At 39.8% G+C, this 25631-nt stretch overlaps 1 protein-coding gene and 1 non-coding gene across 8 annotated transcripts in view; both read left to right on the top strand.

Moving 5' to 3' along the window:
- Window positions 1-17602, top strand: part of DPP8 (dipeptidyl peptidase 8) — a 63289-nt gene extending 45687 nt beyond the window's left edge. For 4 of the 7 annotated variants that reach the window (XM_036256934.1, XM_036256964.1, XM_036256940.1 and 1 more), the window contains 6 exons: window positions 1330-1475; window positions 7933-8079; window positions 9272-9424; window positions 11585-11727; window positions 12478-12589; window positions 17264-17602. In XM_036256934.1, the coding sequence (XP_036112827.1) occupies window positions 1330-1475; window positions 7933-8079; window positions 9272-9424; window positions 11585-11727; window positions 12478-12589; window positions 17264-17386 (824 nt within the window). In that variant the 3' untranslated portion in view covers window positions 17387-17602. Of the gene's footprint in view, window positions 1-1329; window positions 1476-7932; window positions 8080-8482; window positions 8616-9271; window positions 9425-11584; window positions 11728-12477; window positions 12590-17263 lie in introns of those variants that run through there. The other 3 variants (XR_004958964.1, XM_036256947.1, XM_036256972.1) reach the window with 3 other exon arrangements.
- Window positions 7457-7589, top strand: LOC118622513. The gene has a single exon (XR_004958074.1). It is a non-coding gene; the product is annotated as a small nucleolar RNA SNORA38 (small nucleolar RNA).
- Window positions 17603-25631: the final 8029 nt, after the last annotated feature.

Below are 25631 nucleotides of genomic sequence, written 5' to 3'. Positions count from 1 at the left end.
CTTAAACTTTTACTTATTTATTTATTTAATGTTTTTTTATTTATTGATTTTAGAGAGAGAGGAAGGCAGAGGGAGAGAGAGATAGAAACACTGATGAGAGAACATCTATTGGCCACCTCCTGCATGCCCCCACTGGGGATTTGGGCATGTGTCCTGTCCGGGAATCAAACTGGCAACCTCTTGGTGCATGGGTCAAGCCTCAACCACTGAACCACACCGGCCGGGCAACTTTCTTAAACCTTTAAAAATCACTTGCAATGGCCATCTTAATAAAATAATTCTTCTTCTGTATGGGAGTGAAGAGTGCTGTGAATGGTCTGTTTTTAAAATGTTTGATTTCCTAAACATAAAAAAAAAAAAAATGGACTCATTTTATCTACCTTTTAATCCACTATATCCCCTAATTTTTTTTTTTTTTTTTTTTTAAATCCTCACCCGAGGACATTTTTCCATTTTTTGTTCAGGTAGAGTGGGAGGGAGAGAGAGGAACAGAGAGAGAGAGAGAGAGAAACATCGATGTGAAAGGGACACATCGAGTGGCTGCCACCCGCACAACCGCCAGGGCCGGGGACAAACTGCAACCGAGATACGCGCCCTTAGCGGGAACCGAACCCGGGTCTCTCAGGACCGCAGGCCGACGCTCTAACCGCTGAGCCAAACCGGCCAGGGCCCTAATTTTTTTTTTTTTTTTTTTTTTTTTAAGTATTTCCATGCATAGTATGTGCTAAGGGATTAAGAATTAGTACAAAACCACAGGGTACAGATATATTCTAATGTGCACAAGCAGAATTTGTAATATGGTGATGGTTTCTATTTAAACCGTAATGTCGAGTACACACAGACTTAGGATAGATCTGTATAACTTTGGTAAACCAAAGACTGATCATGACTTTCTTTATTCTGGCTTCTAGTTAGGTTTATTCTCTAATAGTCAGAAATAAATGTTTATTGAGCACCTGCCTTGATCAAGTTAAATTGATGAGGTTAAATTTGTGCTTTCAGTTTCTAATCAGATACATGTATTAACCTTTAATAAGTTACACCTAACCAAGCACAAAGTATTTGTATAGTTCTGCACATAAATACCTCCTAGGCTGTAAGGATTATTCAGAATACTGTATGTTTATTTCTGAAATAGGTAATTTGATATGTTCATTATGTTTTCTTTTTTAAAGATAAATATTGTTACTTAAGTTTTTGCTTATCACCTGAAAGGGGAATGGTCAATTATTTGTGTGTGAGCCTGTGGGTTTATCTTTTCCTTGCTCTCAGGTTGTAGAGCTCCTACAACAACTTCTCGTACAGACTCTGTATGTTATTTCCTTGCAGGTCCTCTTCCTGACTATACCCCTCCAGAAATTTTTTCTTTTGAAAGTACTACTGGGTTTACATTGTATGGGATGCTTTACAAACCTCATAATTTACAACCTGGAAAGAAATACCCCACTGTGCTGTTCATATATGGTGGTCCTCAGGTGGGTGTATTTTATTACATATATATACTTTTTTATGTGATTTGTTTTTTAAATGTCTAGTCAATTGTTTTAAGTTAAAATTTGAGCATTATATTCTAATTATGCAGTTTAGGAGTTCAGAAAGCTGGGTTTTGTTAAGATGGCTAATTTGTAAATCTATCAATTTCTTAGTTTACAATAAGGACTATAACTGTCATGGAGAATGGAATATTCATGTCAGTAGGTAACTGTGTTGTTTTCTATCTAAAGAAATTTGGGGGGGATGAAATTAAATAATTTAATTTCTTGGTAAATAAAAAGACTTTCAACTGCTATTTTTAGAAAGCCATGGTAACCTGATGAATTCCCCCTCTTCATTCTAAGGCTGTATCTCCTAAGCAAACTAGAATACTTTTATTAGCTAGCTAAGGCAACTGCTGTACATACTATTCAGCACTGTAAAGGTTTAATCTTGATTTTTCTTTTTCTGTATTAAATATTAGAATGTGAGTATTAAGTAGATTCTATTGTCTATCAGAGTAAAGTATTTTGGTCTGGTGAATTACGTAATTGGAATATTTTTAAAATGTTTATTCTTTTTTTTTTATCTTTACCCAGGGACACTTTTCCATTTTTTGTTCAGATAGAGTGGGAGGGAGAGAGAGGAAGAGAGAGAGAGAAACATCGACGTGAAAGGAACACATCGAGTGGTTGTCACCCGCACAATCCAACCAGGGCCAGGGCCAAACTGCAACCGAGATACGTGCCCTTAGCGGGAATCGAATCCAGGTCTCTCTGGACCGCAGGCCAACGCTCTAACCACTGAGCCAAACCGGCCAGGGCAAAATATTTATTCTTGATTATATATCTTACATTCAGCTGATGAAGAAGTTAGAATATATATATCTAGATTCTGAAAATATATCTAGATTCCAAGTCATCCAAAAAAAATAAAAGTAAAGTAACTACATGAGCCATATAAACTCATTGATGCTCTATATCAGGTTAAATCACTTTGCCATTGTTAAGTATATTTTACAAACAAATATCATTCACATTTGTATTATGGTTATCTACACATAAATTATGAAAATGTTAAATTAGACTTTTGTTAAAAACTTGAAGCCAAATCTTTGTAAACTTTTAAAAAGGCTTGATATGGCCCTGGCAGGTTTGGCTCAGCGGTTAGAGCGTCGGCCTTCAGTCCAGAGAGACCTGGGTTCGGTTCCCGCTAAGGGCGCGTACCTTGGTTGCAGTTTGTCTCCAGGCTTGGTTGGTCATGCGGGTGGCAGCCACTCGATGTGTCCCTTTCACATTGATGTTTCTCTCTCTCTCTCTCTTCCTCTCTCCCTCTCCCTCTCTGAACAAAAAATGGAAAAATGTCCTCAGGTGAGGATTAAAAAAAAAAAAGGCTTGATACAAAGAAAGAAACCCAAAAGAGAAATTACTGTACACTCTCAGAAGCTTTGTATTTTTTGTTATATTATTTTCATATTAAGGTTAAGTAAGAAGGGTGTTTTTCCTTTCCAATGAAGAAATGATACATGAAATATGTGAAAAACACTATAAAAACTATCTGGTTATCTAAATTTTAAGACTAACAGACACCTTATATTAGTAATTAAGTTTTAAAAGTCTAAGCCAAATGAAAAGATACTCAATATCACTAGTCATTATGGAAATGCAAATCAAAACCATAGTGAGATACCACATTATAACCATTAGGAGAGCTATGGTCCAGTCGCTATGGAAAACAATATAGCAGTTCTTTAAAAAGTTAAAGAGGCCCTGGCCAGTTTGGCTCAGCAGTTAGCGCATTGGCCTGTGGACCAGAGAAACCCGGGTTCAGTTCCTGCTAAGGGCACGCACAGACTCTGCAGTTTGTCCCTGGCCCTAGTTGGGGTCATGGGTGGCAATTAGTCGATGTGTCTCTCTCACATCAATTTTCTTTCCCTCTCTCCCTCCCACTCTATCTGAAGATAAATGCAAAAATGTCCTTGGGTGAGGATTTAAAAAAAAAGTTAAATATAATTACAATCTGATCCAACAATTTTATTTCTGGGTGTATACCCAAAGCAGAGACTTGGACAGACACTTGCACTCCGGTGTCCATTGCAGTATTACTCATAGTAGCCAAAAAGTAGAAGCAACCTAAGTGTCATTGACAGATGAATGGATAAATAAATATGGTATATGGTAGAATATTATGTAGCCTTAAAAAATATAACATGGGTGAACCTTGAGGACATCGTGCTAAGTGAAAAAAGCCATACACGAAAGGACAAATATTGTATTATTTCACTTGTATGAGGTACCTAGAATAAGCAAATTCATAGAAACAGAAAGTAGAATAGAAGTTGCCAGGGACTGAGGGAGAAATAGGAAGTTACTATTTAATAGGTGTGGAGTTTCTGTTTGGGGTGATAAAAAGTTCTGGGAATGGATAGTGGTAATGATTGCACAACAGTGTGAATGTACTTAATGCCCCTGAACTATATACTTAAAATGGTTGAAATGATAAATTTTATGTTATAGATATTTTACCATAATAAAAAAATATCTTAGTGCAATTAAAACAACATTTTTTAATTTTTTGGAGTACTTTATAAACACAACTGTACTTTCTTGCACTTAAAGAAATAATTCCTGTCTCAAAGTGTTCTTTGAAAACATTCGAATTTGGTGAGCCATAGGAGAATCTGGCTTTGCAGGGAAATCTCCCTAGGACACTCTGCATGGTAGAATGCCTCTGACACTTCATCCCACCAGAGTCTCGGGTTCGATTTCATCAGGGGTGTGTACCTTGGTTACAGTTCAATCCCTGCCCTGGTCAGGGTCCTGCCTGTGGGAGACAACTAGTGGATGTGTCTCTCTCACCTGGTGTTTCTCCCTCTCTTTCTCTCCCTCCCACTTTATCTGAAAATCAATGGGAAAATATCTTTAGGTGAGAATAAAAAAATTTTAAAAAAGAATTGATTCTGAAGGAACTTTTGAATTCTCAGTGCCAAAGGGCATTATGTTTAAGTACTTCTTTCTAGAAGTAGTAGGCCTCCAGACTGCAAAGGCAGAAACACAGCTCTGGGAGAAATCTTTCATATCAGACATTTTAGGCCATCATCTGTATATAACAGCAGGCAAGGAAGTGAGGTCATTTTTTTAAATGCTCATATTTGTGTTCTTTTATATCTAGTACTTCTTTTCTCAACTCCCTTCCTTTAAAAAAACACACCTCTGCCATCAAACTCCTCTTATGGTAGGAAGAGAAAACATCATTCTATTTTTGTTTTTCATTCAGCAAATAGTTTATTAAGTTCCTGTTATGCACCAGGTACTATTCTAGGCATTGAGGATACCACAGTGCACAATAAGTAGACAAAAAATATATATAACTTTATAAATGGAAGTGCTGTGAATAATTTTTCGGAAAGAGGATGGCAAAATAACTAAAATGGAAGTTGTGATAGGAAGGTCATGGATGATCTCTACAGAGGATGAAAAGGAATGAGCCACATTAAAGATCTGAGGGAAGAGTATTCCAGACAGAGAAAACAGTATATGTCAAGGTCAAGGTCCTGGGGTTATAATCAATAGTTGATAACAGTGCATAAGAAAGGAGATGGTGCCCTGGCCGGTTTGGCTCAGCGGTTAGAGCATTGGCCTGCGGTCCTGAGAGACCTGGGTTCGGTTCCCGCTAAAGGGCATGTACCTCGGTTGCAGTTTGTTCCCAGCCCTGGTTGGTTGTGCGGATGGCGGCCACTCGACGTGTCCCTTTCATGTCCATGTTTCTCTCTCTCTCTCCCTTCCACTCTGTCTGAACAATAAAATGGAAAAAAAAGAGAGAAAGGAGATGGTATGCGATATCGATGTTGATGTCCTCAGAGAAATTGCCAAGGCCAGATAATGAAGGGTCTCAAAAGCAGTGGTAAGGAGTTCAAATTCCTTACGTTAAGCTACAAAATCATATCTGATATTTCCCTTTTTTTTAGTCCTCACCAGAGGATATTTTTCCATTGCTCTTTAATTTTTTTTTTTTTTTATATCCTCACCCGAGGACATTTTTTCATTTTTTGTTCAGGTAGAGTGGGAGGGAGAGTGAGGAACAGAGAGAGAGAGAGAGAGAAACATCGACGTGAAAGGAACACATCGAGTGGCTGCCACCCGCACGACCGACCAGGGCCGGGGACAAACTGCAACCGAGGCACATGCCCTTAGCGGGAACCGAACCCGGGTCTCTCTGGACCGCAGGCCGACGCTCTAACCGCTGAGCCAAACCGGCCAGGGCCCATTGCTCTTTAGATAGAGTGGAAAGGAGGGAGAGAAATATCCATGTGACAGACACATCAGTTGGTTGCCTCCCACATGACCCCCACCAGGGCCGGGGATCAAACCTGTAACCCAGTACATGCCCTTGACTGGGAATTGAACCTATGACCCTTCAGTACTTGGGCAGGGGCTCTGACTGCTGAGTCAAACCACCCAGGGCTCTAATTTACATTTTGAAAACATTCCTCTGCTACTGTGTGAACAGACTAGATAGGATAAGAATAGAAATAGAAAGACCAGTTTGACAGTTGTTAGTGATACTAACATCCAAATGTTCAAAAAGAAGAGATTCTCTACACCTCCACCTCAGTCTAGCCCATTAAATGCTCAGTAGCTATTTATTGAGTGAAGATAGTGTTGATTCTCACTTACTTATTTTTATTAATTCTCACTGGAGGGTATTTTTTCAATTAATTTTTAGAAAATAAATTGGTTTTTTTTTTTTGTTTTTTTTTTAATCCTCACCCGAGGACATTTTTTCATTTTTTTGTTCAGGTAGAGTGGGGGGAAGAGAGAGGAACAGAGAGAGAGAGAGAAACATCGACGTGAAAGGGACACATCGAGTGGCTGCCACCCGCACAACCGACCAGGGCCGGGGACAAACTGCAACCGAGGTACGTGCCCTTAGCGGGAACCGAACCCAGGTCTCTCAGGACCGCAGGCCAACGCTCTAACCACTGAGCCAAACCGGCCAGGGCGAAAATAAATTGATTTTTAAAAAGAGTGGAAGGGAGGGAAAGAGAGAGAAAGAGAAACATTGATTGGTTGCCTTTCGCATGGGGCCCCTGCTGGGGGTGGGGATCAAAAATGCAACTAAGGTACATGCCCTTGATCAGGAATCCAACCCAAGACTGATGCTCTAACCACTGAACCACAACAGCCAGAGCTTGATTGACTTGTGAGAGAGAGAGAGAGAAAGAGAGAGAAGAGGAGAGAAGAAAAAAGAAAAAGAAAGAAACATTGATTTATTTTTCCACTTATGTTTGCATTCATTGTTTGATTCTTGTATGTGCCCTGACATATCAAACCCACAGCCTTGGGATATTGGGATGATGCTCTAACCAGCTGAGCTACTTGGCCAGGGCCAATGTTGATTCTTGTTTAATTCCTGGCTGACTTAGTTTTCCCATTGGCTTCAGCCAGAGAAAATTTTTTTTCTCATTTACCAGTATGGTTTTTGTTGTTGTTGTTTAATATCTTATCTCAGTGTCACCAAACCTTGAACTTTGATAACTTTCTGCCCACTAATTAAAATCCTCTTTTGACTAGATAGTTTATTTCTCGTGAAACACTAAACTACATTTAATTTTCTAGTCATTTTGAAGTACAGTTTCTAGGGTGATAAAGGTATATAATAATTATTCCGCCTTTTGCACTAATTTGTATTAACAGGAAAAAGCAGTTGGACTGGTCACAGTGTTTTATTAAAATACTGAATTTTCCTGCTACTGGTCAGAGACAATTCCAGAAGAGATGGATAGGGACGAAAATGATCTATTTATCCTTGTCTTTACCATTTGAATGACACAGGGTAGAAGTAATAATCATTTTGCTAACTTTTTTCTGTAGAGTGTGTTAAATCTCTTGTCTTGAATGTAATTAATATCTAGGTTATAGTTTTAAAGTCATTAGTTGCTCAGTAATTGCCCTGAATTAAGTGTGAAGTTAAGAAAGAAGTACCCTCCTACCTAAAGATGTGTTGGTGGTTCCCTGTCTTTGGACATGAAAGAATTGGAGGCAAAGAATTGTGGACTTGGAGAAATCTGGGGCCAGATTGCTCCTTGCAGGTTCAAGAGCAACCATCCCACATAGGGAAAAGAAGCAACATAAACATCAAAAGATTTAAGTTAATTTAAAAATAGATCGGGTGGTTACTGATCAATGGGCATAAGTCCCAGTTATGCAAGATGAGTACATTCTAGAGATCTGTACGACATTGGCCTGTAATTAATGATGCCATATTGTACACTTACAATTTTGTTAAAAGGGTAGATCTCATGTTAAGTGTTCTTGCCCACAAGAAAATAAAATGTCATTTAAAAGGCAAAGTAATATTTAAAATTTAAGCTTTCTACTTTTCACAGTGTCCTGCCTGTCTTATGCTTTTGTATGCTACTGTATAATAAATTTTACTGAAGTTGTATTTCTTCCTCAGGTGCAGTTGGTGAATAATCGCTTTAAAGGAGTCAAGTATTTCCGTTTGAATACTCTAGCCTCTCTGGGTTATGTGGTTGTAGTGATAGACAACAGGGGATCCTGTCATCGAGGGCTTAAATTTGAAGGCGCCTTTAAATATAAAATGGTGTGTGAACATACAAACATTTTTCTTTTAAAGACACATTTTCTGGTGCATTGTTTGGTGTGAAATTTCAGAGAGAGAGTTGGGGACGGGGCTGTGGATGAATGAGAGTGTGTATGTTATAGTGTTAGAGTTTGGGAGTGGGAGGGAAGATGCAACTTGATACTCACTAGGCTAGCTCATGTCTACTTGTGTGTAATGATGGGGAGCTGAGATAGAACCACTTTTACATAGAAATAGCCTCTCTTTCTTTTTTGTATGTCCAGCTTAGCCAGAAGACAGCACCATTTAGCTTTCAGCATCCTGTATACTATTGAGAGGAATAATTGAGATTTGTTCTGTCCTCTGTGAAGAGAGAAACCACTGGTTAGTGCCTTCCTTGTGACAAGCCTCTTTCTCTCTACAGGAAGCTTTAAATGCTACCTTTTAGAGATGCCCCATGTCCTTTCTGCTGCTTTGGGAAATGATGAGAATCCGATGTTCCTTTTGCACAGTAAGGCAATTACTGTGTTTGCCAGTGTATTGGACATGCTGAGTAAGACATGGGGATTTTCTCCCACAGCCAGTTCTTTGACCTTATGTTGTATTCTCATGTAAGTTTTTTGTTTTTATTTTTGTTTTTCGCTCAGTGAAGTGAGATTGTGGTCACTGGCAGGCCTAGTAATACAGATAGGGTGGTGGTGGTAGGAATTAGGACTTAATAGGACTTTAAAGAAATAGTATGTTCAGTTCCTAGAGGTAGACTGGGGAGATAGGAGGATGAGGCCTCAAGAATGATTCCTTAAAAAAGAGAAGTGAAATTAGTCAACCACTTAAGGGGGCTAATTTCTTGTCTTTGGGTATGGGAAGGCTTGTTACAAGGAAGATGCTGACTCTTAGCAGACAACAGAACAAATGGAAGTGGGAAATACCCATAAGGCACGGGACCATTTGGGTTGCAGTAGGAAAGAACTTTATGACTAAGGGTTAACTAAATGCTAAGGCAGGCTAGCAACAGAAGTTATAGGCTCTTATCTCTAAATACAGTTTAAAAAAAAAGTTTCTCGGGCAATAGAATCTCAACTGATAATGAGCTCTAATAATAAAAAAAAAAACTACTCGTATTTTAGTGAAACCATTTATTAGCTTCAAAAACACTCTTATGGTGAGACTTTTATTCATTAGTATCAGTAAAATGTTCTCCCTTTTTTGACAGGGACAAATAGAAATTGATGACCAGGTGGAAGGACTCCAGTATCTCGCTTCTCAATATGATTTCATTGACTTAGATCGTGTGGGCATCCATGGTTGGTCCTATGGAGGTTATCTCTCCCTCATGGCATTAATCCAGAGATCAGATATCTTCAGGGTATGTGACTTTCTAATGTACTTATTTTGGTAATAAGGATAGAATTTTCTGTAAATTGAGGATATGAGAAAGTGCTGATTTTTCTGAAGGTTTACAGAATTGGTAGTATTAAGGAATGTTAGGGTTTCTGTGTTTAATAGCAAATGTGAGATAATAGAAACATCTGTCCACTTGTGATATCCATGTGAGCTATATATATACAAGTTATCTATTTTAAAAAACTTGTCGCCCTGGCCGGATTGGCTCAGCGGTTAGAGCGTCGGCTTGTGGTCCAGAGAGACCCGGGTTTGGTTCCCGCTAAGGGCATGTACCTCAGTTGCAGTTTGTCCCCGGCCTTGGTTGGTTGTGTGGGTGGCGACCACTCGATGTGTCCCTTTCACATCGATGTTTCTCTCTTTCTCTGTTCCTCTCTCTCTCCCTCCCACTCTACCTGAACAAAAAATGGGAAAATGTCCTCGGGTGAGGAAGATAAAAAACAAAACTTATCAACCTGCTGACCAGTTATTGGCAATTTGTAGACATATGCCAAAGATTATGAGAGTTAGTCATGATTAGTAAAACACACACATATATACTGAATTGTAGTTACTTTTTCAATTGTTGACTGTAGGCTCTGAGGGCAGGGACCTGTCTGCCCTGTATATCACTGTATCCTCAGCAGCTAAGCACGATGCTTGGCACATAATAGGGCTGAAGTAAATCTGTATTCAGTGAACAGATTATTAAATATATAAATGATAGTTAAAGTTCTATAAACTTCTTAGAAAAATGTTCTAGAAGAAAATATATAGTCACTAACAGTTGTTAAGGGAGTAAGAATTATAAGTAGTTGCTTTCTTTTTTATATGGGGTGGGGCAAAAGTAGGTTTACAGTTATCCGTATGGAAAATAATACAGTACTTAATAAATAATAATATAAGAATAAACTCTGTATTTTATGTACTCACAACTATAAACCTACTTTTGCTCCACCCTGTATTTCAATAACATGATTTCATTTTATAGTGAAAAATATTTTTTATTTTTAAGAATAATAATGTTTTTGTGCTTTCATATATATTCAGATAATCTTTATAATAACCACAAAATGAACTCCGAAAACTGTCATAATTTCTCCAGACTTACAGCTGTCAAGAATGTAATTATAATATTTAAATATAAAACTGTGTGGGAACCTTACCCTGGCCGGTTTGGCTCAGCAGTTAGAGCATCGGCCTGCGGTCCAGAGAGACCCGGGTTCGGTTCCCGCTAAGGGCACGTACCTCGATTGCTGTTTGTTTCTGGCCCTGATTGGGGTTGTGTGGGTGGCAACCACTCGATGTGTCCCTTTCATGCCGATGTTTGTCTCTCTCTCTCCCTCCCACTCTATCTGAACAAATATCAAAAAAGAAAACAAAAACAAAAACCTGTGTGGGAACCTTAAAATGAGGTAACTCTTATGTTTGTGGATTTTTTTGTTGTTTTTTTTATCCTTACCCAAGGACATTTTTCCATTTTTTGTTCAGATAGAGTGGGAGGGAGAGAGAGGAAGAGAGAGAGAGAGAAACATCAATGTGAGAGAGACACATCGAGTGGTTGCCACCCACACGACTCCAACCAGGGCCCGGGACAAACTGCAACCGAGGTACATGCCCTTAGTGGGAACTGAACCTGGGTCTTTCAGGACCGCAGGCCAACGCTCTAACCACTGAGCAAAATCGGCCAGGGCAAAATGAGGTAAATCTTTAGTGCCTAAATATATTTCATTTATTATTTTAAATTTTGTACTGCCAATAGAAGCTTTAGAAAAAGAGACTGCTTTTCCTATATATAACACTGACACTTCTCGCACATTTTTTCATAGCAAGAATGAGCTTACACTGAGGCATTCATATGTTCTAGTTCAGTCTGCCCTTTTAACAAACATGTTTATATTTCAGTTGACCCAGGTTAAGGGTTTGGTACAATGCCCGTGGAACAGAATGTTAACTGACTCACAAAGTATCAAGTTCTTGACCTTGGCACTCCACTTTGATTTTTTGAATGGCTTGAGACCATGTAGCTCCACTGGTGGGACTAAAGCCTAAGGATAATTTTAGCCTGTAAATTTGTAGTTACAAATTCTCTTTGCTAGCCATTCCTTTCTGGATCACACTTAACTATCACTGTTGTTGGATGCAGGTTGCTATCGCTGGGGCCCCAGTCACTCTGTGGATTTTCTATGATACAGGCTACACGGAACGTTATATGGGTCACCCTGACCAGAATGAACAGGGCTATTACTTAGGATCTGTGGCCATGCAAGCAGAAAAGTTCCCCTCTGAGTAAGTTCAAGCTTTTAAATTAAGATTATAAATTTAGCCGTGGCTGATGTGACTCGGTTGGAGCATCATCCTATGCACCAAAGGGTCACCGGTTGAATTCTGGTCAAGGCACATGCCTAGGTTGCAGGCTTGATCCCCTGTTGGGGGACATGCAGGAGGTAGCCGATGTTTGTCTCTCACATTGATGTTTCTATCTCTCTCTCTCCCTTCCTTTCTTTCTAAAATATCAACAAAAACATATTTTAAAAATAATAATGAAAACTACAAATAATATAACCAAGACTAATATTTTATAGAAGACTAGAATGGCATGGGTGTTTCTCAAAGCTGAATTATAGGCCAATTCATATCGTTTGTGGGTGTTGGGGTTTTTTTACAAGTTATATTTGAAGCAAATTGCTCGTGCTAAAAAAGTTTAAATGCACTTTTTAAGGTGGAAAAAATTTTACTTCATTATTTTACAAATAATGTTTATGATTTTTCTTTTTCTGGGGACATGCCATCATTATTGATGTGTGCTAATATCTTAATAGGAATTGTACACATGATCTTTTTATTTTTTAAAATCTTTCACACATGTAGAATCTGATTAATTTATTACAAATATATTAATATTGAACTGTTGAATCCTCATTCTAACATTACAGTATAAGGAAGTTAACATAGTTAAATGTGATTAGTTTAAAGGAGTTAAGTGGTTTTCCCAAATGCTCTATTTTGCCTAATCCTCTGGTATTTCCATTTCTCCAGACCAAATCGTTTACTGCTCTTACATGGATTCTTGGATGAGAATGTCCATTTTGCACACACCAGTATATTACTGAGTTTTTTAGTGAGGGCTGGAAAGCCATATGATTTACAGGTGAGTTTTTTACATTTTAAAAATAAATAGTGATTAGTGATTGATTACTTTAAAATACAATAAATTATGGAATAAGGCTGAATTTTCAGCTGTGGCCGTTCTTTGCTTATGGAGAACTAAACTAATAGGTATAGTAAGTAGTGCCGCTCGTTGGATAAAAATTAAGATTTTGTTGAAGTCAGGCTGAAAACTGGCCTATTAGATTCTGTGATGTGTGTATCTGTATCTGTTTTCAGTTTATAATCAGAGAAAAGATGACAGGAATCCATTTACTGTCCTCCTTTGCTTTTCTTCTTCCCCTTGGAAGGGTGAGGAATTGTTACTTGATTTTATTGTTGTGAAAAGGAGTTTCAGAACCTGATTACATGGTCCTTTTAATTTTGTTTTATATTGCTATCAGAGCAGAAACCAGAAAGTCACCCACCTTCATTGCTCTATTACTCAAATAAAAAGGTTCTAATAGAAATTCTTCCTCCTTTCTACTTCTTACATAGATTGTATGCTCTTAAGAAATGGAATATATTATTTTTCCTCTTTTATGTTTCAGTTGACATTTATGAACAGCTTTTGTTTATGTGGTTTATGTCCATCAGTATTTCTCATATACGATATTAAAACTATTGACTGCCTCTCTTCATCTTGGCTATCAACTCAAAGAGGCCACAGCCTCTGCTAGTAGGGGGCTTCAGACTTCAGATGGATTCATTGAGCCTCTTCAGGGCTCTGACCTCTGTTCTCCTAAATATTGGGCCACAATAGAGGCTAAACGTCTTGCCCATGAAGCCAGAAGGCAACAGAGATGGTTGGGTCTGGTTCCCAAGTCCAAAGTTCACAATCTTTCTACTGCAGGACACAGCCGCTCTCCCAGCAGAGGCCCCAGTTTCTGCGATTCACGAGGCCAGGGCTTGTATGCAAGTTGTATGGCTGAGGCAGCAGGAGCAGTGCTGCCGAGGGGCCGCACACAGGCTGTCTTCCGAGCAATGTCAGTTGCCGATCCTTGCATATAACCAAACAAATCTCATCAGCACACATGCTCACTCTCTGAGACCTTCAGAGGTCATGGAGAGGTCAGGAAGAGATGAGAACCAGGCAGCCAAAGCCTGCGTCTCTCCTGGACCCGTGGGGCTTGTTTGAACCCATGCCAGAGCCCCTCTTAGCCCGCTCATTTCTTGATTTAATAAAGGTGAGGAAAACCTACAATCTTATTATTCTTAAAGAGAATGAAAAAAATATATATATATTAAAAATTTTAAGCCCTGATTGTAGCGTCGTCCCCTCACTAATTTGATTCCCAGTAATGGTGTGTATGGGAGGCTGCCAGTTGATGTTGCCCTTTCACATCGATAATTCTCTCTCTCTCCCTTCCTCTTTCTCTCTAAAGTCAAATAAAAATTTATTTTATTTAAAATATTTACTTAAAGCTATTATATGTTTTAAAAAATCACATTTTTATGGGTGGGAGAGACTATTTTTCAAAATAAAACAAAAAGATTTATTCAGAAAAGTAGCATTGCTTTATATTTTTGTAAATCCTCTTAATGTCTGGTTTAATAAGGAAGACACCTGGATTTTCATAGCTGCTTACAAATGCATTGTGTGTTGTACAATGTTTTGGCAAAAGTATGTGAAGAAAGTACAGCCTTACAGAATATGTATTTAAGAAATGGGAGGTTTAGCCTTTTCAGATAATTGTGGATATTCTTTGATACTACAAAACTAGACAAATGGTATTTTCTTAAAGGTTAACTTTTGTGTGGAATCTGAGCCCTATCTATAAACTTTGCATATTCTGTTACATTATAATCTGTTGAATCTTATACTTCAAGTGGATCTTTTACCCATGCATTGGTCATCTGGAAAATATTGGTTCACTGTGTTATGCCAGTCTTCTAAATGTTGACTCTTTTCATTATATAGTATTTTAAAACTCACATGAAAATTTCACTGATCTCATCAGAAAAGTCTCTTAAGTTCATATGGGGAAGTTCATGAGCTAGTAGTGGTAGATGCAAATTTTCCAGAAAACTGATTTTTCTCTTAAAGGCTCAAAATTTATCATTGGCAACAAATACTGTCAGTGTCATTCTTTAGCCTGCTCACTTCATCCATTTTTAAGAAAGTTTTTGCCAAATACCCAAGTCTGAATCACCATAATTGTCAGCCATTCTTTCAAGTTAAAAATGAGCCCTGGCCGGTTTGGCTCAACAGTTAGAGCCAAATAAAGTTCCATTTAGAAAGTGGCAGTTCAGCTCACAACTCAGTTGTACAAGTTGTTTTTCTTCAGACATCCTATAGCAGAAGTACTTTATGCATTCTTTCCATTTCATCACCACAGAATATTAAAAAGACATCTACTCAAGAGTTGCAATTTAATAAAATTTAATTTTTATTTTTATTGAGACAAGTGAAATTGTCATTTTCCTTTTTTATTACAAGCATGTGGTGGTGAAGAATACTGTGACTTCTAGTACAATTTAATGTCATTGCCTTGATTCATGTTAAGGCACCAGCACTATTACTCACCATTGCTTTTGACTATCAATGCAAATGCCAACCCAGAGAATAAAGACAAATAATGTTTTAGTATTGTTCTGAAAGTAGCTTGACCTTGTGTATTCCCCACCCCCCTTTTTTTTTTGGTTAATCCTCACCTGAGGATATTTTTTCCATTAATTTTTAGAGAGAGTGGAAGGGAAGAGAAGAGAGAGGGGGGGGGGGCATCAATGGGAGAGAGACACATAGATTGGTTGTCCCTGCATGCATGCACCCTGACTGAGACTGGGGATCAAAACCTTGACCCTTTGTCTTTGGGCCAGCGCTCTAACCACTGAGTCAGACTGGCAAGGTTTGGATATTCTTCTTTGATTTTACAAAACTAGACCCCAGAAGCCTGCAGACCACACTTGAAGAACCATTGGTCTACACAAAAATCCTTCTGTAAGTTTAGTGGTGTGTAGGGAACTACAGAAAGAAGAGAGGGTCTTACATTTAAGTCTTTAATCCATTTTGAGTTTATTTGTATATGGTGTAAGAAGGTCGTCTAGTTTGTTTTTTTGCATGTACTTGTCCAATTTTACCAACATTATTTATTGTACAGACTTTTTTGTTTGTTGGTTTTTTGTTGTTGTTATATCCTCACCCGAGGACATTTTTCCATTTTTTGTTCAGATAGAGTGGGAGGGAGGGAGAGAGAAACATCGACGTGAAAGGGACACATCAAGTGGTTGCCTCCCGCATGACCCAACCAGGGCCGGGGACAAAGTGCAACCGAGGCATGTGCCCTTAGCGGGAACCGAACTCGAGTCTCTCTGGACTGCAGGCTGATGCTCTAACCGCTGAGCCAAACTGGCCAGGGCTAGACTGTCTTTTCCCCACTTACGGGTATATGTTCAAAGAAACCCAAACACTAATGCAAAAGAATATATGTACCCCAGTGTTCATTGCAGTGTTATTTACAATAGCTAAGCTATGGAAGCAACCCAGGCACCCATCAATAGACAAGTGGATAAAAAAGCTGTGGTACATATGTATATAATAAAATATTTCTTGGTCATAAAAAAGAGTGAAATCTTAACATTTGCAACAGCAGATGTGGACCTGGAGGGTATTATGATGAGTAAAATTTCAGACAGATAAATACAAAATACCATATGAGCCCAGCCGGTGTGGCTCAGTGGTTGAGCATTGACCCATGCACCAAGAGGTCACCAGTTTGATTCCTGGTCAGGGCACATGCCCAGGTTATGGCACAAATTCCCAGTAAGGGGCATGCAGGAGGCGGCCGATTGATGTTCTCTCATCGATGTTTCTCTCTCTCCCTTTCCCTTCCTCTCTCTCTAAAATCAATAAAGAAAAAAATTCTTTTTTAAAAATACCATATGATTTTACTTATATGTGAACTCTAAAGAGCAAAATAAACAAACACAAAATAGAAGCACACTCATAGGCACAAAGATCAGACTGGTGGTTGCCAGAGGGGCGGAGGGTTGAGGGGCTGGGTGAAAAAGGTGAAGAGCCTTGGCTGGTTTGGCTCAGCGGTTAGAGCATCGGCCTGCGGTCCAGAGAGACCCGGGTTTGGTTCCCGCTAAGGGCGTGTACCTCCGTTGCAGTTTGTCCCCAGCCCTGGTTGGGTCGTGCGGGTGGCAGCCATTTGATGTGTCCCTTTCACATGGATGTTTCTCTCTCTCTCTCTCTCTCTCTCTTCCTCTCTCTCCCTCCCACTCTGTCTGAACAAAACATGGAAAAAAATATCTTCAAGTGAGGATAAAAAAAAGAAAACTAAAAAGGTGAAGGGATAAAGAAGTACAAATTGGTAGTCACAAACTAGTCATGGGGATATAAAGTACTACATGGGGAATAGTCAATAACGTTGTGATGACTATGTAAGGTGCCAGGTGGGTTCTCAAAATACCAAGGTGGGGGACCTCTGTAAAGTATATGATTGTCTAACCACTGTGCTGTACATATGAAACTAATACAAAATAACATTGACTATAAACTGTAATTGAAAATTTAAAAAAAAGAAAGGGGCCGTTAGATAGAATGTATGTGTGTAATGTCTTGGAGAGGTATGCTCCATTTCACTAATCCTGTTGAAAATCTCTGGAAAGCTTTGGAAGAAGATGTATTAATATATTCTTATTTTTTGTTTTTTGATTTTTTGTTGTTGTTAAGATCTATCCTCAGGAGAGACACAGCATAAGAGTTCCTGAATCTGGAGAACATTATGAACTGCATCTTTTGCACTACCTTCAAGAAAACCTTGGGTCACATATTGCTGCTCTGAAAGTGATGTAATTCTGACTTGTGTAGAACTCTGGTATACACTGGCTGTTTACCAAATGAGGAGGGTTAATCAAGAGAGAGCATAGAACTGATCATCACATTTTGATACCTGCCGCATTGCCATGCAGGCATCTACAGCTTGTGGATAGTAATCTAATACTTTATCCACACACTCAGAAAATTGAAGAACACACTTCTAAGGGACCCAGCAATACCTTGAGAATTACTGAAAGAAATAAGACATTAGCACTATGTATCCATATTACCTTATTTTCACTTTTAATAGCATTATAAACCTCATGGACTTAATTAGTGTATTTTTACAGTATACGTCTGAGTTTGTTAAAATATGATGATATTAGTGATTGGTTGGTTCAATTCCAGAATCTCTGACTAGTTACAGATCTGATAGCACTTAAATGTAATTGAATAGCTTATGCTTCATTGCTTGGGGTGTATCCGGCATGTTATGAACTAATCACTATTAAACCTATGACTTAACCAGTCATTAATGATTTTTCAAGGAATACTTAGTGGCCTCCTAAAGACACATATTTTGTTTCATTCAAGCTCTGATCGGTTTTTAGCCAATTTTAACTGTACCTAATATAAATAGTTCTCTTTGACGATATGGCAGAGTGAGTTCCTTTTTCATAAAGGCTAGTAACTATATGTAGCATGGATTTAATTAGTCTTATAATAATTGATATTTACAGGCAAAAATGTTTAACCAAATGATTAGAGCTTAAATATTTACTGGCAATTTCTTTTCCTTTAGGAAAAGGAAGAAGTGCACATTCACTCGTATTCTTCAGAAAATGCAGTGGTGCCATTTTCCACTGGGCATTTCCTATTAAAATGCTCCAGGGTTTTAGAGATGGAAGGGAACCGAGGTGCAGTGGGGGAGACCGGGCTATGGAGAATGACAGGGAGCAGAAGGCAAGGGTCTGCTTAACAACTAAGCAGAAGTATAATTTGACCGAAAGTCCTTATGAAAATGTTTGGACAGTGAAATTTAAACCCCTAGAATGTTAAGGAAACCAGAATTCAAAAATTCCTCTCTTGCCAACAGTTGTAGACTAAATTATTCAGGAAAGGAAAAGTACCTTAAGAAAGTTACTTTTATAATTCTAAATTCTAATTTTTTGTTATTTTCTTTTAGTTTTGGAAACCTTACAAATTTAAACTGTCTTTATCCTTTTTAAAAATTATTTGAGCATAATTTAAATATTGTGAGCATAAAATAAAGAGGTTTCCACAACAACCTCTCTACCATAAACTGATCCCTGACAAGCCATGTCTCTTTTTCAGTATTCAAAGCCTATAAGCAGTCCCTTGAATGGCCATGACATTTCCTGGGCTAGCTCTAGCACATTACTGTTAAGGGAGCCCATAGGCTTCAGGTGCTGATTGGGATCTGTCCCCTTAGAGTCAGGGTGCTAGATGGGTCACAGAGCTAGCGGCAGAGAAGGTACCTATGAGTTTCATCCTGTTTATCACAAGCCTCAGTGTTTGGAAAGTTGTTAAACAACACTCCAAGAAAAATTGCCCTTTTTTTCCCCTCACCACTACACAGAGTAGACTCCTCCCTCAGAGGGCACAGCCTTTGTTAGTAAGAACGGTGACTGTGCGTCAGAGGGACCTTACCAAGGGCCAGTTGGGAAGTTGGAGGGAGTCCAGAAGCGGCAGGGTGACCTGGTGGTCCTGTCCATGGGAAGGGGAGGGCTTTGCTGTTTGTGTATTTACACTGTATAATAGGTGCCACACTTTTCCCTTTTGTCTGTATATGTATTTACTTTCGTTTATCATATTTTCCCATGCCAAGATTTGTTTATATTTTTTCAGTGTTAAATTAAATTGATTTGGGTAACTTTTCTTCCCCATGAAAGTATTTTCCCACTTGACTTAAGTATATATCTGACAGTTGAAGGTGGTGTTTGTGGACTGGTTGGCATCCAGATGATATAATGTGCAAAGCAGAGACGGCATGGGCAGTGGCTTTCACACAGCTACTCACTTGAAGCCTCTTATCCATTAAGGCTGTTTCTTCAAAATAGCGTCTTTTATTTCACCAAAACAAACCTTTGAAAACCTCATGAGCTTCTGAATTCGCAGGTTTACTTTTGTATCTTGCTTTCTTCTTTCCTCATATCACAAGAAATGCTTCTGTTGTAGTTCCCAGTCACTTAAATGCCAGTCTCCTTCTGTAGGGGAAAATACCTGACTGAATTCACTTGCAGAAAGAGAGCTTGACTGAATTTGATTTTTTTAAATTGATGTGAAAAGCATGATAGTCAGTTCAAGCAATCAGTCGAAATATCACTAAAACTGTTAGTCCCCTGTCTACAGGTAACAACTTAAAAGGCAAGAGTATATCAAAGTAGCAGCAGTTTTGATGAGAGCCAAAAAGCACTAGGTTAAACATCGAGCAGGGTTTTTGTAGGCTTGATAAATGGGAGCACTCGACCAACCATTGGCAGGTATGGTACCCTGTGCATTGCTGAGCCAGTGGGACTCGAAATCTAAAATTCATCTGGGATACGTACCTAAAGGAATGCAGTCTTGAACCCCAATTTTAGAAATTTGGATTCCATTTATTTGGGTAGAGATCAGGAATCTGTGTTTCTAAGAAGCTCTCCAGGTGGCTCTAAAGCAAGTCATCCGCGGGCTGCTTTAAGAGACTTCTGTAGATAAAAGGGTTGGATTAAGAGTATAATAGGCAATTTTTACACTGGACTTGTTTACAAGAACCTAAAACAATAGTCAGAACAGCTGCTCTGTGATAACTATTGGTCCCTTCTCACTCTAAAAGAGGCACAAGGTATCGTTAACTTGTGTCCCCTTTGTCTGGAGAGTCCTTTTGGAATGAAGGCTTTTCCCTCTGCCGTTCCTGGCTCGTTTCCAAAGCCTCGTACAAGAGGATGAAGTCACAATGCATGCGCTACTTTTTCAAAGACTGAGCTCTAGATAATGATGCTTTTTTTTACTGCTTGTTTTATTCCTTACAGACGGTGTATCCCGCCTTTCTGTAACATCGTTCTCTCTCTAGGTGGAATGATTCCTATAAGATCTCTCATTATAAAATCATACATTTTTCAAGCTATTATATCTTTGATATAATCTAATATTCTTTGCTAGATGAGGAACCTACATAAATAGAAGAATATATATACATTGGCCAGTTAGTGTTCAGTTGGTACTAGATTCCATCCAGATGTCCTGACTCATGGTAGTTAAGTATGTAGAAAAGGCAAATTTTAAAAGAAGTATTTATTAATATATTCCTATGAAGCATTTTAAAGATAACATAAAATGGTTAATTTTTCCATTCTAAAGTAAATGCTAAGCATGCTTATTAATGAAGCAGTACTTCTCATTAGTATATGACATTCTGAAGTTAATTAAAATTGTTATACTAAATGTATCTTCCTTGGTGTAGTGGGGGGGACTTGGGGGTTGGGATATAGAGCGCTTGCTTAAGCCTGGAAGCCCGATTTATAGCTATTTGAAGTAAGAAAAGAGACATGGCCCCATCTAAACTAAGATGTTCATTCCAGCAGACGTAGGGAGTAAGGAAGCTTCCCTAACTTCCACCTTCCCAGCTCCTCCCAATCTCACTGATCCATCATGAAGCCTAAAATATGGAGACATAATATAGTGCAAGGTGCTGGCTCCTGATTTTCTTACTTTGTCAAGAGACAGCTCTAGGTAATCATTTCAGAAGGCCCTTACTGACAGAGAAAAAGTAGTGTTCATATGTTTGTTTTTAAATAACCCCAGTACAAATTTATGTTGTATTTAGCACAATTGGAGTTCAGGTCTTTAATTTTAGAACATAAAGTGCCTGCTGTTTTAAGCATTGACTTGTATAAAAAGAATTGCATGTCTCACACCAGTGAGTTTATGGGTTTTCTCATTTTCAGCTACATAGCTTTTAATCATGTAAAGCAAAACATTAGTTTTGTTGCATTTTATTACAGGTTATTTGTTGCAATAAAGATGCTGCTAAAATTAATTAATGTAAATGTTCCTTTTTTCCCCTGTTCCCCATTTATACAATCTTGTCTTGATTAGTGACAAGTGTGGAGTGATGAATACACACGAACAAGGTCGTGTGCTTGCAAAGAGAAGGGCGACTGTAAGGTGATTACATGGGGCTTCCAGGACTATTAACACTAACCAGAAATGCATCCAAACCCAGGGGAGGTGTGCAGAGACTGCTTTGGACCTGCAAGTGCTTCCCAACACTCAGCAGTTGGTACTGCAAGGGGAGGTGGTGCTTGGAGCCAGTGGTTAGCATTACTCTCCCTCAGCAGCTGGGAGTTTCTGAGGAATGCCACTCGGAGTAGATAGTGATGTCTGCACATTCCCCGGGAAGTTTTAAGGGAGTTCAGTATAAGGCTTTTTTCAGATTTTTCTTTGACAATCCTCTGGTCTTCTGAAGCTGTAGTAGAGAAAGGGTGGGGAAAAGAAGCAGATGAACTCCTCTAAAATTAGTAAATTTGGGCTTGTCTGACAATCCTTCCAGAACAGATGCTTAATCTGGATTCTATAATCCTCTGAAGTTGTACACAAAATATTGCATGAAGGATTAGAGGTGCATTCTGGGAAGAAGAACTTTGGCTTTGTCAGATTCTCAAAACAAGAGTGATCTTAACCACTGCTGTATTATTCAGGTCTTAAATTTTTTTTTTTTTTGGTATGTGCCCTTAGTGGCAACCGAACCCTGGACTCTGGTCCACAGGCCGACGCTCCAACCACTGAGCCAAACTGGCCAGGGCTCAGGTCTTAAATTTTAAATTTGTATACAAAAATTATTAGGAATAAAGATGATCTTTATTTTTTTCTTTCAATTTTTTGTTCAGATAGAGTGTGGAGGGAGAAAGAGAGAGAGAAACATCGACGTGGAAGGGACACGTCGAATGGTTGCCACCCACACGACCCAACCAGGAGCGGGGACAAACTGCAACAGAGGTACGAGCGCTTAGTGGGAACCGAACCTGGGTCTCTCAGGACCGCCGGCCAATGCTTTAACCGCTGAGCCAAACTGGCCAGGGCTAAAGATGACCTTTAAACAGTAATGCTGTAGAACAATGCTTCCTAACCTTTTCACCTTAGGACTTAAAAAGAGAGAGACATTTGTGTGACACTGAGGGATAAACAGTTACACTGGATTAGACTGTTGAGACTGCTTGCAGCTGGAAGTGACCAGCCAGACACACCCAAGCTCTAAAGAGATTGCCCTGGCCGGTTTGGCTCAGCGGTTAGAGCGTCGGTTGGAGCGTCGGCCTGCGGTCCAGAGAGACCCCGGTTCAGTTCCCCCTAAGGGCATGTACCTTGGTTGCAGTTTGTCCCCGGCCCTGGTTGGTCGTGCGGGTGGCAGCCACTCGATGTGTCCCTTTCACATCAATGTTTCTCTCTCTCTCTCTCTCTCCCTCTCTCTCCCTCCCACTCTCTCTGAACAAAAAATGGAAAAATGTCCTCGGGTGAGGATAAAAAAAGAGATTAATAACTCAGCACCCTCATAATCCATTTATGGCATTCTGAGAAATGTAAAGATTACCTTGGTTTCTCATTCAGCCTGGATTTGATGCTAATAAAAAATCAGCTTGCAACCTGGCCATAAGCATTCTTCAGTCTTCCCAGTGGCTCTGGGGCTTCAATGCTTCAGTCAGATCAGAGCAAGAGCTGTGGCCTTCAAGCCTTTGGACTGCCCTTTGGCCTAACCTCCCCACTCAGTCATTATGAGGAAACAATGTTTGATCCTGTACTATTAGGGTGAGCAGAGCTGAAACAGCTGCCATGTGAGACTCATAACCATAATTTTATTTGGGGCTTTGAGTGGTTTGGGGAATTACCAGGATTTAAATGTTCATCAGCCTAGTTTTGTCCATAGATCTGTGCCCTGGTCCTGCCACCCTGGAAGAAGTTGAGCTCCCATTGAAATGGGTGGGATGGGATTCCACTTCGACACAAGCAATGAGATTGTGGAGTTTGCTTACTGACAGATGCTCTCTAAATTGGCTCCCAGTCTTGAGTTCTTGAAATAGAAGTTTGGGGAAACAATTATCGAAGATATTAGTCCTTAGCCTTAGCCAATTCCAGGAATTTCCCCACCCCCTCCAACTGTCACTGGAAAAGCACCCTACAGAATTGGCATAGTTTAATATTCTCACAGGTGACACTTCTGGCCAGGTAGTTTCTGGAAACCACACTGCCTTTCTATAAAATGAACTCTGCTGGCTTGGTTGCTGGCCATATATATGGTCATAGTTGCAGCCCTAAGCATGAATGTGAATGCTACTCTACTGTCTAGTCCAGTTGGTTACATAATGATGTGTTGCCATGCCAGTCAGTTGCTTGCATTGTCTCCACCATCCATCCCTCATTTCTCTTGCTGCTCTGCCTCCGTCCAGGGCTGCAGTGTCATGCAGTGTAATTGCAGCAGCTCTTACACTAGCCTGAGTTGGAGGTGAAGATTAAGAATTCCAGGTGAGCCCGTCCAGTGTGGCTCAGTGGTTGAGCGTCCACCTGTGCACCAAGAGGTCGCTGGTTCAATTCTCAGCCAGGGCACATGCCCAGGTTGTGTGCCCGATCCCCAGTGGGGGGCATGCAAGAGGCGGCCAACCAATTCTCTCATCGATGATTTTCTCTCTCCTCCTTTCCTCTCTCTCTAAAAATCAATAGAGAAAAAATATATAAAAAAAGATTTCCAAGTGACTTCAAAGAAGCAGTTCTCAACTTTTCACTCAACAAATATTTAGTAACAACCTTGTGCCAGGCCTGTGTTAGGCTCTGAGAAAAAGATGTAGAGGACCCAGCCCTTGTTCTCAGGACCAACTTCACCTCCTACCTCCCTAGCACACCCAGCAGGACACAACCACTTTCTCTAAGACATGATAAATTCTCTTTCCTGCCCTGGCCGGTTTTGCGCTCAGTGGTTAGAGCGTTGGCCTGCGGTCCTGAGAGACCCGAGTTTGGTTCCCACTAAGGGCGTGTACCTTGGTTGCAGTTTGTCCCCGGCCCTGGTTGGTCATGCGGGTGGCAGCCACTCGATGTGTCCCTTTCACGTCAATGTTTCTCTCTCTCTTCCTCTCTCTCCCTCCCACTCTGTCTGAACAAAAAATGGAAAAATGTCCTCGAGTGAGGATTAAAAAAAAATTCTCTTTCCTGCTGCAGTCTAAGTTGTGCCTAAGATTCAAGGCCCTGTGTCATGTGACCTACCCTCACTTTCCCTCACCTCCAAGCATCCTAAGGGTTTCCTCTTTTCATGAGTAGAGCACATGCTTTGAAGCCAGACCCAGGTTCCTCTAGGCATCCTATGCAGCTTATATGGGGATCTCCCCACCCGAGATTGGAGGCATGGCAAATGGTACCAGCTTTGGCTTTGGACAAGCCTGGCTTCAACCCTCGCCTCTGATTCTTGCTGGCTTTATGGGCTTAGGCATATTTACATAACATTCTGACCCTCAGTTTCCTTAGGTGTGAAATAGGAATAATAACCAAACTCCCCTTAACAGTTGTCGTGAGGATTAAGTTCATTTACTATACTATAAAGCCTTTGGTGCCTGGCATGCAATAAAAGTACCCAATAAATGTTATCTGAGGTTTAGCACTTCACTTTATACCGTACTGTTTGCCCCTGGTTTTGCTTCTCCAGTTAGATTCCAGACTCAGAGGAGGCCCCGTATTACACTTGGTTACTTCTCCCATCATACCTACGGCAGAGGCGGATGCTTAGGAATCACTTGCTAGATACTTGAGTACCAAAAACTTTTTAGAAAGAAAAATCTTTTGACCTCCCTCAGGGTTGTTTGATTGATAGATTATAGGTTCCTAAGCACCCATCTACCAATTTATTTGTAAAACTTAAAAAAAAAAAAAAAATTCTCCCTAATTTAAGCTTTTAAGCCTCCTTCTTTGAACTGTCATTGGAATTTTTTTCTTTGAAACTTCAGGTCTGGAGGAGGTGCTTCTCAGCCCTGGTTGCCAGCATAGTTGCCAGAGGAGCTTTAAAAAATGTTGATGTCTGTGTCCCTCCTGGGATCCATTAATCAACATGGTGCAGGGGTTGGGGTTGGGTTAGGGGGGAGTAGGTCTGCCATCTTTTAATTTTTTTATTTTATTAGCTCCCTAAGTGACCCTAATGTGCAACCAGAGGGAAGAGCCTGGGAGGTAGAGCGGGGGAGGCTTGTATTTACAGAATGTTAGCGCCAGAAGAGATTCGTAGAAATCATCTCATCTGCTGCTTCGCTTT

This window comes from Molossus molossus, unplaced genomic scaffold (genome assembly GCF_014108415.1).
Source record: "Molossus molossus isolate mMolMol1 unplaced genomic scaffold, mMolMol1.p scaffold_m16_p_1, whole genome shotgun sequence".
Lineage (NCBI taxonomy): Eukaryota > Metazoa > Chordata > Mammalia > Chiroptera > Molossidae > Molossus > Molossus molossus.
This window is presented reverse-complemented; position numbering and strand designations above follow the sequence as displayed.